This window comes from Morus notabilis, unplaced genomic scaffold, assembly GCF_000414095.1.
Source record: "Morus notabilis unplaced genomic scaffold, ASM41409v2 Scaffold962, whole genome shotgun sequence".
NCBI lineage: Eukaryota > Viridiplantae > Streptophyta > Magnoliopsida > Rosales > Moraceae > Morus > Morus notabilis.
Genome location: NW_010358640.1, coordinates 115000 through 130396, shown reverse-complemented (window position 1 = coordinate 130396; position 15397 = coordinate 115000). Strand labels below are relative to the sequence as shown.

The 15397-nt window shown below is 31.3% G+C and overlaps 1 protein-coding gene across 1 annotated transcript; it reads left to right on the top strand.

Annotated features, from left to right (window-relative positions):
- Positions 1 to 6117: 6117 nt before the first annotated feature.
- LOC21387988 (V-type proton ATPase 16 kDa proteolipid subunit) lies at positions 6118 to 8591 on the top strand. Its single transcript, XM_024162212.1, has 3 exons — positions 6118 to 6395; positions 6954 to 7239; positions 8108 to 8591. The coding sequence occupies exons 1-3, from the start codon at positions 6317 to 6319 to the stop codon at positions 8238 to 8240; spliced, it is 498 nt and encodes a 165-aa protein (XP_024017980.1). The 5' UTR covers positions 6118 to 6316; the 3' UTR covers positions 8241 to 8591.
- The last annotated feature ends 6806 nt before the right edge of the window (positions 8592 to 15397 follow it).

Genomic DNA, 15397 nt, shown 5'->3' with positions numbered 1-15397 from the left:
CTTTACCATGTCTCCAACGCCTTGGATACTTTTGCATGTTCTTGATTCTTTTTGGGTTAATTTCACAAATGCCCTTGAAGTTTTACCCCTCAATTCAATTTTTACTTTTAAAACATCTCACGGATAGTCTTTGAAGTTTTATTTTATTTCAATCTCGGTTCTTCTATTACTTATGTGTTAAATATTTGCTGTTGTCAAAATCTGTGTAAATTTTGGATTAAAATTAGAAATAATTAAAGTTTGGAGACTATCTGTGTGAATTAATTTTTTTTTATAATGTTTTAGTCCTTACGCTTTTGATGTTTTGGTCCTAAATTTTTATAGATTTCGTTAAATATCTAACACATGGCTAATAGAATGGTTGAAGTTGAAATAGGGTAAAATTTTAGGAATTAATTGTGAGATGTTTTAAAGTTAAAACTTGGGGTTGAGGATGACAATTTGTGGCATTAACTTTTTTTTTTCCCCTTAGCATTCTTGATTAGTTTTTGGCGGCATATGTAAGCATTAGGACATGCCCAAACTGGTCTGTCGGACCGTCAAACAAAAGCTTTTCTGAGCAACATCCAGCTGAAGCAATGCCTAAATAGATATCCCGTTCACTTTGCTGATTTGACTTTATAATTCAAATTTAGATGTGATTTTGTGTGAGAGTTTTTTACTGTAGCAAAAAAATTAGATATGACTGTTTTTGAGAGCTTTTTACTGTAGCAAAACTCGAATTCTAAACTCGAATCGGCGAAATGAACGGTTATTTTAGCTGGATCAAGCATGTGGTTTACTTTGCACTCAGAAGGCAACAAATTGGTATTTAAACCAGTAGGTAGCCAAATGCTCACATTGACAAATGCTAATGACAAAGTCCATGTGTTCCAGGGCTTGTTCTTTTGCCCTTTTTGAGTTAGGTGACTTGAGTGTATATTTTGAGTTATAATTTGAGTTAAAGTTATAACTTGAGTTTGTGTTTGGTTGTGTACATTTGAGTAATGGTTTGAGATAAGAATCTTTTTGAATTTGTATTTGAGTGAGTCAAAACTTGAATTTATATTTAGATGGTATTTTAATAAAAACTCAATGCTGATGGAAAATTTTAATAGGGTATATGGGTGGGGTTTTATTCGTCTTTTCGTTGTCAACGCATAGAAAAAAATAATCTCAATCAGAATTAAAACAAAAAATTTATAGCATTTTTAAGAATATAAAAAATACTGTTTATTAATTTGAGTTTGAGTTTTTAAACTCGAGTTAAAGGGAAAATTTAAACTCGAGTTCAAACTTAAAAGAACATGAACTTAAATAAAGTTGTAACTCGAATTTTTTTTTTTTTTTTGAGTTTTTAACTAAAAAATGGACTGCGGAAGAGCCCCCAATTACGCACATAAATCTCTCCCGTGATTTTTTATTATTATTATTTTTTTTTTTTTTATCTGAAAGTGCTTCATCCAACTAAGGAAAACTGGCTTGAAGTTTCACAAGCCCACTTTCAAAATTGATGAGCGCTAACATCGCTGGATCTAGGGATCCACTTGTAGGAAACGAAACTAAGAAGAGTAACACTAGATAAGATGACTTCCACTAGACTAATGCACCACCACCACCACTCGCCAAACAAGTACTGCAAAATCTCTCACTTGTTTGGCTAAACCAATTGGGAGAGTTTTATGATAGGTATCAAAATAAATAAATAAATAAATCACAACATAATTATATGAAATCAAAATATATATGTATTTGATAATGTACGAAAATCTGATAGTTAAAAGGTGTGTCCTACTCCTACTAGGTATTTGGGTTTTCAACTCTACATGGGAAAAACTAAAGTCATACAGGTTTGACACAGTTTGTAACTCGGATCAATAATTTGTATTTTGTACAGAACAATTATCATTTCTTGAATCTGGATCTCTACTTAAAAATTTCAAGTCTGAATAACTATCCATAATTTAAGCACATACGTCCTTTTAGAGCTTGTTTGGTAGGAAAGAGAAGTAAAAGGAGGGAGAGGGATGAGAGGATTAGTGAAAAGACTTTGAGACATGATTGTTTAACGTTCAAATCTTTCAAAGAATTCCAGTTTTAATCTCTCCAAATATTGAGAGACTAGGGAAGAGAATCTGCACCAAATATAATTACCAAAGGAGGGAAACTTTTCTGTTTTTCTCACCTAAATTATACACCATTCATTCCTTCTTATTTTCTTTCCCCTTACTAAACAAGCGTTACAATAATAAAGCCATAACCTGATCAACTTGAGGAAAATCTAAAAACCAGCCTGAACCGAAAGAAATATATTGTTTTCTTTGGAGTTTCTCCGTTTTTTTTTTTTTTTTTTCCTTAGGTGAAATTGCTACTTAAAGAGAGAACAACTTATTGTATAATGCATGTACTAGCAGTTATTAGAATATTATTATAAACACAATATTTGAGGCTCTTTCTGTGTTCCAAAGAAACTCCTCATTGCACATTAACCCCTCTCTTTTTGGGCTGCTTGGATAGCAAAATGATCCTAAACACTTTGGGGCTTATTGATTAAACACAAAGCACTAAGCAAAATTCTTCAAAAGAAACGTATCTTGTTCTTTTTAAGGTACTAAAAAAATACAGGTACTTTAAAATCAATAACTCAAAACCCTTTTATTAACAAGATTACTTAGGGCGTGTTTCGTGAGCCGTATTAAGACTCCGTATGTATTATTTTAAAGTTGTATCATTGTATTGTATAAAATAATACAACACAATTAATTTAAAACAATATAGCTATATTAGATAATATACGACATACATCGTATTGTATTAGGTTCCTTTTATTAACAAGATTACTTAATGCTTTTGTTATGATTTATGTTAATTTGGAAATGCATGTCAACCCAACCCTTTTCGGGGCATATGACATTTTTCATTTCACTTCATGATCTTTTTGAAAGGCGAAGCAAAATATAGCATGTAAAGAAAACACAAGAACCAATCCATACTATTTACGTCTTTATTATACCAATGTTTATCTAATCAAATGAAAAGTGGAAATAATTGGTATTGTTTGTTACTAATAAATTTAAATTTGACACTTAAAAAGACTCATCCTCCCTAACTTTATTTTATTTTATTTTTTTGTGTTTTTATCTTGTCGCATCATGTGTAAACCATGGAAAATTGGAAATAGAACCTCGGCCTGTCAACCCACTAACTTGTAGTTTTTTAAAATGAGACAGTTTATATGTAACTATCTTACTAATTTGTCGTGATATTCGTGTTAATCAGCCTATTGTGACATATGATTGGTTGTTTTTAACAAATTCAGGTAATTGACTAACTTACTATCAATAAAACTACTAGATAATTAGGTAACTCATCAATTTAACCTATACAAGTTTAATTAAAAAAAAAAAACCACAGTGAGACACTTTAAAAATTGGGTTTACCAAAATGAATAACAATAAAAAATTGTACTTTTTTTTTTTTTTGTTATCTTGCTCTCATTTAAAATGTAGGAACAAACCCCATACATCTTCTTTGGCCTTAGCCCTTTATTAATTTTTCATTTTGGCGGTTCCCATCAACTTATCTCCTAAAAACCTGCACTTCTAATACTTTTAAGTTTTTTAAATTCTACGTGTTCTTTCATAAGTTAAACACTTTTTCTTGTTATTCCAGGGGGGAAAAAAAAAGATCTTTTGTTTCGGGGTTGTGATAATAGTGATAGCTTATGGTCTACAATTTGTGTACATAAACAAAGTCACACTTAGAATGACGCAGCGAACGGAATGAATGGCCTTTCATGGTTGTTAATAAATGTAGTTTAAAATTAATGCACAGAACAACACTTTACAAACAATCACAGTCAGCAGTTCTTTTTTAAGCAAATAAAAATTATGAAGATTCTCTAATAAATATGGTGATAGATTATATTTTTTTAATCGTTAAATTTATATATTTTTTAAGTTATGCATTGATATATTATCCCTAAAAATTAAGGATATCTGTTTACTATGGAATACGCAACACATTCATTTAATATATTATTATTTAATATATTTAATAATATTATTTATTTAATATATTATTATTTTAAATATTATTACATGTTTTTAAAAATTAAATCACTAAATGCAGTTTCAGTTTTTTTTAAAACTGAAATCAATCTCTGAATAAAACTACCAAACGCATTTCAGAAATAATTTCAAAATGAAAATGAAAACGTTTTCATTTCTATTTTCATACAGAAAACAAAATCATTTTAGAACCAATTCCAAACGCACCCGTAGTATCTCTGTCTTTTAAACATAATTATAAAATTATAAAAAAATTATTAAACTTATTTTTAGAGTGTATAAATCTAAATTATTTCTACTTTTGATTAATACATTTTCACTAATATAATTATTTAACTAAAAAATATATTAATCAATAATAAAGAATAAAAAATTTAGACACATTCACTCTAAGAATCCATTTGAAACCAGGATTTTGGGGGGAAGATTTGAAGGGAAAATAAATAAAGAATGGGATAAAAAATTCCTGGAACCTTAAGAAAATTTATAGATAAGAAATGAATGGCTTGTTCTTTTGGAGTTTAATTTGAGTATAATTCTTGAGTTGAATTTAATTTATAACTTGAGTTGAACTTGTAACTTGAGTTTGTGTTTGGTTATATACATTTGAGTTATGGTTTGAGATAAGAATCTTTTTGAGTGAGTCAAAACTTGAATTTATATTTATATAGTATTTTAATAAAAACTCAATGCTGATGAAAAATTTTAATAGGGTATATGGGTCGGGTTTTATTCATTTTTTCGTTGTCAACGCATAGAAAAAAAATCATCTCAATCAGAATTAAAACGAAAAAGTTATAGCATTTTTAAGAATAGAAAAAATACTGTTTATTAATATGAGTTTGAGTTTCTGAACTCGAGTTGAAGGGGAAACTTGAACTCGAGTTTTAGTCCTAAACTCGAGTTCCTAAACTCGAATTTAAACTTAAAAGAACATGAACTCGAATAAAATTATAACTCGAGTTGTCTTTTTTTGAGTTTTTCACTCAAAAACAACGAGCCCGAAAAGTTTTGAAAAACATACAACCAGGACGACTCCGCTACGAGCTCCGGCGTGGTGGAGCTCTAAGACCCCGTTTGAAAACACTCTAAGACCCCGTTTAAACCAGGATTTTGTGGGGCAGATTTGAAGGGAAAAGAAAAGAATGGGACAAACAATTCCACGTTGTTTGGAACCTTAAGAAAATTTATAGATAAGAAATGAAAAGTTTTGAAAAACATACGATCAGATGGAGGATGACTCCGCTACGAGCACCGGCGTGGTGGACGATTGTGGTGTAGGCAAACTCACAGCGTACAAAGGTGACTAGATGACTACAACATATCTTGCCGGAGAAGACAGATCACGGTTGAGGACGAAAGCGGGGAAGAGGAGAGAGAGAGTGCAAGAGGGATGGGTGAAGGAGAGAAAAAAGGGGGAGATGGGCGCGGGAGAGAGAAGGACAGAGAGTTATGCAATAGAGAGAACAGAGAGTTGTGGGAGGAAGAGAGAAAGAGAAGGAGTTGTGCGAGAGAGAGGAGAGAGGGGCAGAAATAATGAGCAGAAAAGAGAGTGAAGAGAGGGAGAACGTGAAGAGAGAGGATGAAGAGAAATAGCCGGGGGAAAGTGTGTGAAGTGAGAGATAAAGAGAGATTTGTGAAATAAAATTTGGATTTTGATTTTCCTCACTCTTTCTTTAAGAAAATAAAATTCAAATTTTACATTTTAAATTTTTCTCAAATTTTCGTCAAAAAATTTTTCACCATTTTTTCTTTGTTCCAAACAGGAAAATATAAATCTTTCAATTTTTTTTTTATTTTTCCTCCTAAAATTTGGGTTCCAAACATACTTAAAGTCTGATAAAAAGAGATAAATATTCTTTAAAATAAATGAATATAAATTTTATCATAATTACTCTATTCCTCTTAATTAATATATATTTTAATTAAATAATTATATTAATCAACAAATTTTAAATTAATATTCTTTTTAATTAAATAATTACATTAATTAAAAAATTATTAATAAAAAATAAGAGATAAAAATACGGCCTAAGTTAGCAATTTTCTCAAAGCTATTTATCTCCTTCCCCTTTCTCCTAAGATTCCGTGAGCCCAACAAGCCCACAGGCCACATTTAGTTTTTTCAAAGGCTTTATTGGAACACGGAAGCATTAGACCACAGAGAGAGAGAGAGAGAGAGAGAGAGAACGAGGCTGCGAAGCTCTCCGTGAAGAACCGAAGCCCTTTGAGATCCACACGACGTCGTCTCAGATCTACCTCCAAAAATGTCGTCCACCTTCTCCGGCGATGAAACGGCACCGTTCTTCGGCTTCCTCGGTGCCGCTGCCGCTCTTGTTTTCTCCTGTAACTATGCCCTAACCCTAATCCCTCAAATTTTCTATCCTTACCTACAGTTTTGGAATTTGGATCTGTTTGCTTTCCAGGAAAATAAAGGAACTAGAATATTTTTATGTTTATGTTTCATTGTTTCCGATAATTGTTTTGGATGATCTATTGTTATTGTTCTGCAATTGGTCGAAGCTAATTGAAGGTTTATTGTTGTGATTCGTGATCTGATTTGAGTTCAGAACCTGATATTATTCCATAATTTGGAACCAGTAGAGAAGAGATTGTATTTTATTTAATGCAAATTAAGTTTGTGGTTTTGAAAACGACAAGGATTTAGTGTTTTCTAGCTTAGATCTTATGTGTGTGTGTGTGTGTGTGTGTGTGTGTGTTGTCACTCATTTTAGGCTACTAGATCTAATAGACTTGGGAGATAGCAATTTTTTTCTTTTTAGCTATTTGGTTTGATCCAGGAGTTTGGATTTTTAAAATCTTTTTTTTTTTTTTTTGTTTAGATTCAGATCTCTGAAATTCGATTGAAGCTTACTGTTTTTGGTGTGAATCTTGGCTGCATAGGTATGGGAGCTGCGTACGGTACGGCAAAGAGTGGTGTAGGTGTGGCTTCTATGGGTGTGATGAGGCCAGAGCTGGTGATGAAATCCATTGTTCCAGTTGTTATGGCTGGAGTTTTGGGTATTTATGGACTTATTATTGCCGTTATTATCAGTACCGGGATTAACCCAAAGGCCAAGTCATACTACCTTTTCGATGGTTATGCGCATCTTTCGTCCGGTCTTGCTTGTGGTCTTGCCGGGCTTTCTGCTGGAATGGCAATTGGTATTGTTGGTGACGCTGGTGTTAGGTATGATTCTATCCTATCCATGGACTAGTCATGATTATCAAAGCATTCTCTAATTTGGCGATAAAGTAGAGGTTAATGAATCCATGTTTGATTAGATTATCTAGTTATATAGTTGCATTTATTTTTGAATCTACGGATTAGAGACAGAAATCTTATATCATTTTTTTGTTGACACCTGTTAGTATAGCTTTTGAAATATCTCCTTGCTTGATTATTATTATTATTTTTTTATAAGACCTTGAATGATTATTGACACAAAATAAACAAAACTCTACAAGGGCGAATTTCCAAAATAGAAGCAATATTACTTTACAAGATAGATAAGAGGATGATAAACTTTCAGATTAGTTGTAACTTGAATCCTTTATTAAAGGTCATACAATTAGTCAATCCCAAATCTTTCAAGTCTGTCAAACTGTGTAAAGAGGAGGAAACTGTAAGCATGAATTTCATCATTCAGAGTTAGAATAATCTAGATTGTAGGTTCGTAGTCAGCTTTGAAGGAGAGCTATTTTCAATGAATGGGAGACAATTTGGTATTGTCAGTGTCTGTAGAAAAATAAAGATAAATTTAAGCATTGGGATTTTATGGTTCTATCAAGTGTGCATTGTAGTTAAAACTAAAAATTGATAATATTACTCCTGATTTTTCGAGGAAAACAGGTACACTTTTTTCTTATTTTAGCATTGTGAAAGAAAATTCTTCAGAATATGGATAACTATCTTGATCTGGTGTTTGTTTCTAGTTCAGTAAGCTGTTTGGTTCTTTGCTTTCACAAAAGAGTAGAAGATTAAGATTCTTAGTCTTATTTGGTCTCAGATTTGATTAGTTTGTAACACATCTAACTAAAATGGGTTTATCTTGCAGAGCTAATGCACAGCAGCCAAAACTTTTTGTTGGTATGATCCTCATTCTCATCTTTGCTGAAGCTCTGGCCTTGTACGGCCTTATTGTCGGCATTATATTGTCTTCTCGAGCTGGCCAGTCCAGAGCAGAATAAGAAGTGGCTGTTGCTACCAAATATTCTTGTATGGCTTATTATGTTACTTCAAGGGTGGGATTTTTTTTTTTTTTTTTTTGGCCGTTGTCTGGTAGTCAGGATGGTGATGGTTGGACAAATTTGCAGGATACTCGAACTATTTTGTGGAAGTTGAACTCTCCTAGGAGTCGCTGGGTGTTGTTTTTGTTCTTAGATGATGAGTTTCTGGACCAAAATAAAAAAGCTTTTGAAGCTTTAACCTGTTTCGATTTTATATGTATGTGTATTTTTCTATCAGAGCTTCGAACTGGTATAGTATTTAATTGTAATTATTTGAATTTAGTGCATGTATGATCTTACGTCCATCCAAAACTTTACCATGTCTCCAACTCCTTGGATACTTTTGCATGTTCTTGATTCTTTTTGGGTTAATTTCACAAATGCCTTTGAAGTTTTACCCCTCAATCCAATTTTTGTCTCTGACTTTTAAAATATCTCACAGTTAGTCTTTGAAGTTTTATTTTATTTCAATCTCGGTTCTTCTATTACTTCTGTGTTAAATATTTGTTGTTGTCAAAATCTGTGTAAATTATGGATTAAAATTAGAAATAATTAAAGTTTGGAGACCATCTGTGTGAATTATTTTTTTTTTATAATGTTTTAGTCCTTACGCTTTTGATGTTTTGGTCCTAAATTTTTATAGATTTCTTTAAATATCTAACACATGGCTAATAGAATGGTTGAAGTTGAAATAGGGTAAAATTTTAAGAATTAATTGTGAGATGTTTTAAAGTTAAAACTAAAGTGGGGTTGAGGATAACAATTTGTGGCATTAACTTTTTTTTTTCCCCCTTAGCATTCTTGATTAGTTTTTGGCGGCATATGTAAGCATTAGGACATGCCCAAACTGGTCTGTCGGACCGTCAAACAAAAGCTTTTCTGAGCAACATCCAGCTGAAGCAATGCCTAAATATTTTGTTTATTTTGGCTGGATCAAGCATGTGGTTTACTTTGCACTCAGAAGGCAACAAGTTGGTATTTAAACCAGTAGGTAGCCAAATGCTCACATTGACAAATGCTAGTGATTTTATTATTATTATTAATTTTTTTTTTTTTTAAGGAAAACTGGTCGACACAACGGAGGCTACCTCCTGGATATTCACAAAACCAGAGCTTGAAGTCTCACAAGCCCACTTTCAAAATTAATGAGCCCACTAAGAAAACGAAACTTAGGAGAGTAACACTAGATAAGATGACTTCCAATTGGGCTAAACCACTCGCCGAAGAAGTACTGCAAAATCTCTCACTTGTTTGGCTAAACCAATTGGGAGAATTTTATGATAGGTATCAAAAAATAAATAAATAAATAAATCACAACATAATTATACGAAATCAAAAAATATATATATTTGATAATGTACGAAAATCTGATAGTTAAAAGGTGTGTCCTACTAGGTATATGGGTTTTCAACTCTACATGGAAAAAACTAAAGTCATACAGACACAAAGTTTGTAACTCGGACCAATAATTTGTATTTTGTACAGAACAATTATCATTTCATTAATCTGGATCTCTACTTAAAAAATTTCAAGCCTGAATGACTATCCATAATTTAAGCACATACGTCCTTTTAAAGCTTGTTTGGTAGGAAAGAGAAGTAAAAGGAGGGAGAGGGATGAGAAGATTAGTGAAAAGATTTTGACACATGATTGTTTAACGTTCAAATCTTTCAAAGAATTCCAGTTTTAATCTCTCGAAATATTGAGAGACTAGGGAAGAGAATCTGCACCAAATATAATTAGCAAAGGAGGGAAAACTTTTCTGTTTTTCTCACCTAAATTATATATCATTCATTCCTTCTTATTTTCTTTCCCCTTACTAAACAAGCGTTACAATAATCAAGCCATAACCTGATCAACTTGAGGAAAATCTAAAAACCAGCCTGAACCGAAAGAAATATATTGTTATCCTTGAAGTTGCTCCGTTTTTTTTTTTTTTTTTTTCCTTAGGTGAAATTGCTACTTAAAGAGAGAACAACTTATTGTATAATGCATGTACTAGCAGTTATTAGAATATTATTATAAACACAATATTTGAGGCTCTTTCTGTGTTCCAAAGAAACTCCTCATTGCACATTAACCCCTCTCTTTTTGGGCTGCTTGGATAGCAAAATGATCCTAAACACTTTGGGGCTTATTGATTAAACACAAAGCACTAAGCAAAATTCTTCAAAAGAAACGTATCTTGTTCTTTTTAAGGTACTTTAAAATCAATAACTCAACCCTTTTATTAACAAGATTACTTAGGGACGCGAGCCGTATTAAGACTCCGTATGTATTTTTTTAAAGTTGTACAGTGTTTGGTTGTATCATTGTACTGTATAAAATAATACAATACAATTAATTTAAAACAATACAGCTGTATTAGATAATACACGAAGAAAAGCTCGTATTAAGTCGTATTGTATTAGGTTCCTTTTATTAACAAAATTACTTAATGCTTTTGTTATGATTTATGTTAATTTGGAAATGCAAAATGTCAACCCAACCCTTTTCGGGGCATATGACATTTTTCATTTCACTTCATGATCTTTTTGAAAGGCGAAGCAAAATATAGCATGTAAAGAAAACACAAGCACCAATCCATACTATTTACGTCTTTATTATACCAATGTTTATCTAATCAAATGAAAATTTGAAATAATTGGTATCGTTTGTTACTAATAAATTTAAATTTGACACTTAAAAAGACTCATCCTCCCTAATTTTATTTATTTATTTTTTATGTGTTTTTATCTTGTCGCATCATGTGTAAACCATGGATTTAGAACCTCGGCCTGTCAACCCACTAACTTATAGTTTTTAAAATGAGACAGTTTATATGTAACTATCTTACTAATTTGTCGTGATATTCGTGTTAATCAGCCAAACGCAGCTTCTATTAAAATCACTTATTCATGGCTATTGTGACAGATGATTGGTTTTTTTTAACAAATTCAGGTAATTGACTAACTTACTATCAATAAAACTACTAGATAATTAGGTAAATCATCAATTTAACCTATAAAATTTTATTAAAAAAAAACCACAGTGAGACACTTTAAAAATTGGATTTACCAAAATGAACAACAATAAAAATTTTTACTTTTTTTTTTATCTTGCTCTCATTTAAAATGTAGGAACAAACCCCATACATCTTCCATGGCCTTAGCCCTTTATTTATTTTTCATTTTGGAGGTTCCCATCAACTTATCTCCTAAAAACCTGCACTTTTAATACTTTTAAGTTTTTTAAATTCTACTTGTTCTTTCATAAGTTAAACTCTTAAAAAAAATAAAAATAAAAAGCCTCTTTTGTTTCGGGGGTGTGATAGCTTATGGTCTACAATTTTTGTACATAAACAAAGTCACACTTGGAATGACGCAGCGAACGGAATGAATGGACTTTAATGGTTGTTAATAAATGTAATTTAAAATTAATGCACAGTACAACACTTTACAAACAATGACAGTCAGCAGTTCTTTTTTAAGCAAATAAAAATTATGAAGATCCTCTACTAAATATGGTGATAGATTAAATTTTTTAATCGTTAAATTTATATATTTTTTAAGTTATGCATTGATATATTATCCCTAAAAATTAAATATATCTGTTTACTACGGAATACGCAACACATTCATTTACGTGGACTAGTGAGAGACCCATCATAGATCATACCTTTTGCGGTTTTTTTTTTCAAAAAAAAAAAAAAGAGAGAGAGACCCATCATTCTATGGAGAGCCATCCCCAAAAAAAGACGCCAATTATGCATTTGCTTCAATCTTTAACTATTTACCTCTTTTCTATTTTTTTTTTTTTTTGGAGAAACTTTCTGTCTACTAATTATTGCATACTAACTTTAACAATTGTACAATCATTTTATAGGCATGTATTGTTAAATTTATAGATAAAAAACTTATATCTAATTAATTGAGTAATAACAATTTACACGTACGTTATAAGCTCCATTTGGTATTATCATATCTTTTGAAAAAGCATGCATAGCAGCTATAAGGAAAAAAAATTGCTGGTAGTTTCTTCAAAAAAAAAAAAAAAAAAAAAAACAAAAGAAAATTAATTTGTTTTCCACGGCAACTAGAACTATTACTTTAAAAAAAAAAACAAAACAAAACAAAACCAATCTAAAGATGGTATTATTTTCTATGGGGACGGGAAACCGCGAAGACTCACTCAAAAAAGGACCGAATGTATGACAATAATTTAGAATGGAGGCGGGAATGGGACTAAATCTTGTCCCGAGTCATAGCAAGCTAAAAATGGGGGAAGCGTTCCATGTCCTCCTCCTACTCGATATTCATATAAGTATATATTTAATGTAAATTAAAATATAAAAAATAACTTTTTAAATAAATATAATTAGTTTTTTTGTAGCTTTATTATTAATATTTAGTGTGCATATATTTAGAATTTAGTTGATTAGTGCAACCTTTAATTTTGATTGAACTATAAATTTTTATTTTGATTTTATATTATTATAATTCTAAAATGAGTAGTTATATTAGACGAAGAATGAGACGAGTACGGATATGGTCCCCTAATAAGAATAGGAGTCAAGAATGGAGATAGGAATAGTTTTAAGGAGCAGGACGAGAAATCATTTCCCCCTACCCCAAATTCCATCCCTACCAAACTAAGTTGTACAATTAATAAAAAGTTCTTGAAATATATTCAGTAATATATCAATTGCACCATGCACCTCATCAACACTAACTCCGAAAATGTATTATAAAATAAATAAATAAATAAATAAAAATAAAAAAGTTCATGATGAGCTAGTGAGGCTTCCTTTCATGACCTGAAAAAATTAGGTCACTGTTGGAGATAAGCAATTACCCCGGCTGAGCTGCTAATGAGTGCTGGATGGAACCCACAATTGATCCATTTCCTTGTTTCCACATGGAAAGAGTAAAGGCCGGAGAATTTCTACTTTGTGTTGGTATTCTATTAGGCTATTAGCTAAAGCTCAGCAATCAATCAGCATCGTTTACTTCTCTTCTGCACATGCTTTACATGTTCTTTATCTCTCACCTATCCCTTTCGGCTTTGGGCTTAATTTCCAAATTGCACAAAGCTCTACTAGTTGGCAATATTGCATAGGACAATGTACACTAAATATATTATATTACAACAATGTGAAACATACGTATTTACCCCCCAAAAAAAAAAGAAAAAATGTGAAACGTAAGACTAGACAATTGATTGTGTAGGTTTAAGACCTAATTTGTAATTATTAGTGTAGTTAGCTACCGGTTATTTCTTTGTTTTTTTTTTTCTTGTTTACAATGGTGGAGCCAAAAAAATGTTTTTAATAAAGATACTATATAAAAAAAAATATAGTTCAAGTTTTTATTACACATGGACATAATTATATATGTGTACTTTGATTGTTGAATAGTACCTAATTATGATTTTTTTTAATAATGTAGAAGCACAACCCAAAAAAAAAAAAAACTTTTTTACAAAAAGTTGAAAATAAAAATCAAATTTCTAAAATATGAGTGGAGGAAATTAACATACTAACATGCGGCATACCCATTACCCACTACTAGTACTTGGTCATTCCCTCATTTCGAAAAGAAGAATTTGATCCCAAATCTTTGTATTTGACCAAGTTGATACATGAAAGATGAAATTAGGAAGCTTGAAACCTATAATTAATTATTGTCCTTCAACGGTCAAGCGTTAAAAGAAATGTTGAGTAATTGAGACATTGTTGGTTTGCATTTTTGAGTTGTGAATTGAATATAGATCTTAAATTGAATTTGAGTTATAACTTATAAAGTTGTAATTTGAGTTTTTGTTTGGTTGTGTACATTTGAGTTATGATTTGAGATAGAAATCTTTTTGAGTTTGTATTTAAGTAAGTCAAAACTTGAATTTATATTTGGATAATATTTTAATAAAAACTCAATGGAGATGAAAAATTTTAATAGAATATATGAGTGGGTTTTATTCGTCTTTTCGTTGTGAACGTATAGAAAAAAAATTATTTTAATTGGAATTAAAACGAAAATGTTATGTCGTTTTTAAGAATAGAAAAAATATTGTTCATTAACTTGAGTATGAGTTTAAGAACTTGAGTTAAAAGGGGAACTTGAATTCACAATTTAGTCTCAAACTCAAATTAAAACTCAAATTTTATAAAAGAACATAAATTTAAATAAAGTTGTAATTTGAGTTCAAATTTTTTTAAAATTTAGGTGCAAAACAACCCCTTAGTCCGCCACTATAATTTGGATAAACATACTTCTCACCTTAAATAATTTATAAACCGTAAACCATGCGTCACGAATTGCTAAACATGTATAAACCTATTGGATCGACCGCTTAGTTATTAAACTTGATTTAATTAAAGTGGTATATAAAAAAAGAAAAAAAACTACAACAACAAGATACCTAAAACAAAGGTCATACTTTTGCGGAATCTTCGTATTAGTACGTAATCGTGATGTAATAACGCATTTTATAAAGTACTTTTGCTAATTAATCAATGTTGGGAATTGTGTCTAAAAAGATTTTAGATTTTATTATTTAATTAATAAAATAAAAATTTATTATTTATATGCATGTATTGTTATGTATTTTATGAATATTATTGAAAATAATAATCGAAATTAGTTTGTAATAAATTGAATTAAAGTTCAGAATTTTTAATTAAAATATTATAAATACATGCCATTCTCATTAAAAATAACAACCCGCAAACCCAACCCACTATGCCCCAACCCAAGCCGAAAAAAGTAACCCGCAGCATTATTTTTAAATTTGCGGCTCATTATACCTCTGGCCCGAAGTGTTTGGGGCGGATTGCGGGTTGGGCCCATAACAACCCGCAATCCCTAACCCAACCCGCATAACATACCCCCAAGCTTTTGGCCCAAGCCGAACTGCCTAAGTTCTACCCTAGGCTCGCTAACATTAGGGTTCATAATCTCATTCTCGGTCTTCCCTCCCGTGAACCCCCTCTTCTTGCCTCTTCCTTTTCAGTTTTCCCTCTTCTTCCCCTCCCGTGAACCCCCTCATAACTCTCTCCTCATTGCTCAGTCCTCTCGGCCGCCGTCTTGCCCACTTTCTCCAGTGCTTTCTCGCCAGACTGATAAGGATGGTTGTTATTTCTA

Coding starts and splice junctions, on each gene's coding strand:
- LOC21387988 (XM_024162212.1), top strand. CDS start 6,317: ATGTCGTCCACCTTCTCCGGCGATGAAACGGCACCGTTCTTCGGCTTC. Junction 6,396..6,953: donor TGCCGCTCTTGTTTTCTCCT/GTAACTATGCCC, acceptor TTGGCTGCATAG/GTATGGGAGCTGCGTACGGT. Junction 7,240..8,107: donor GTTGGTGACGCTGGTGTTAG/GTATGATTCTAT, acceptor TTTATCTTGCAG/AGCTAATGCACAGCAGCCAA.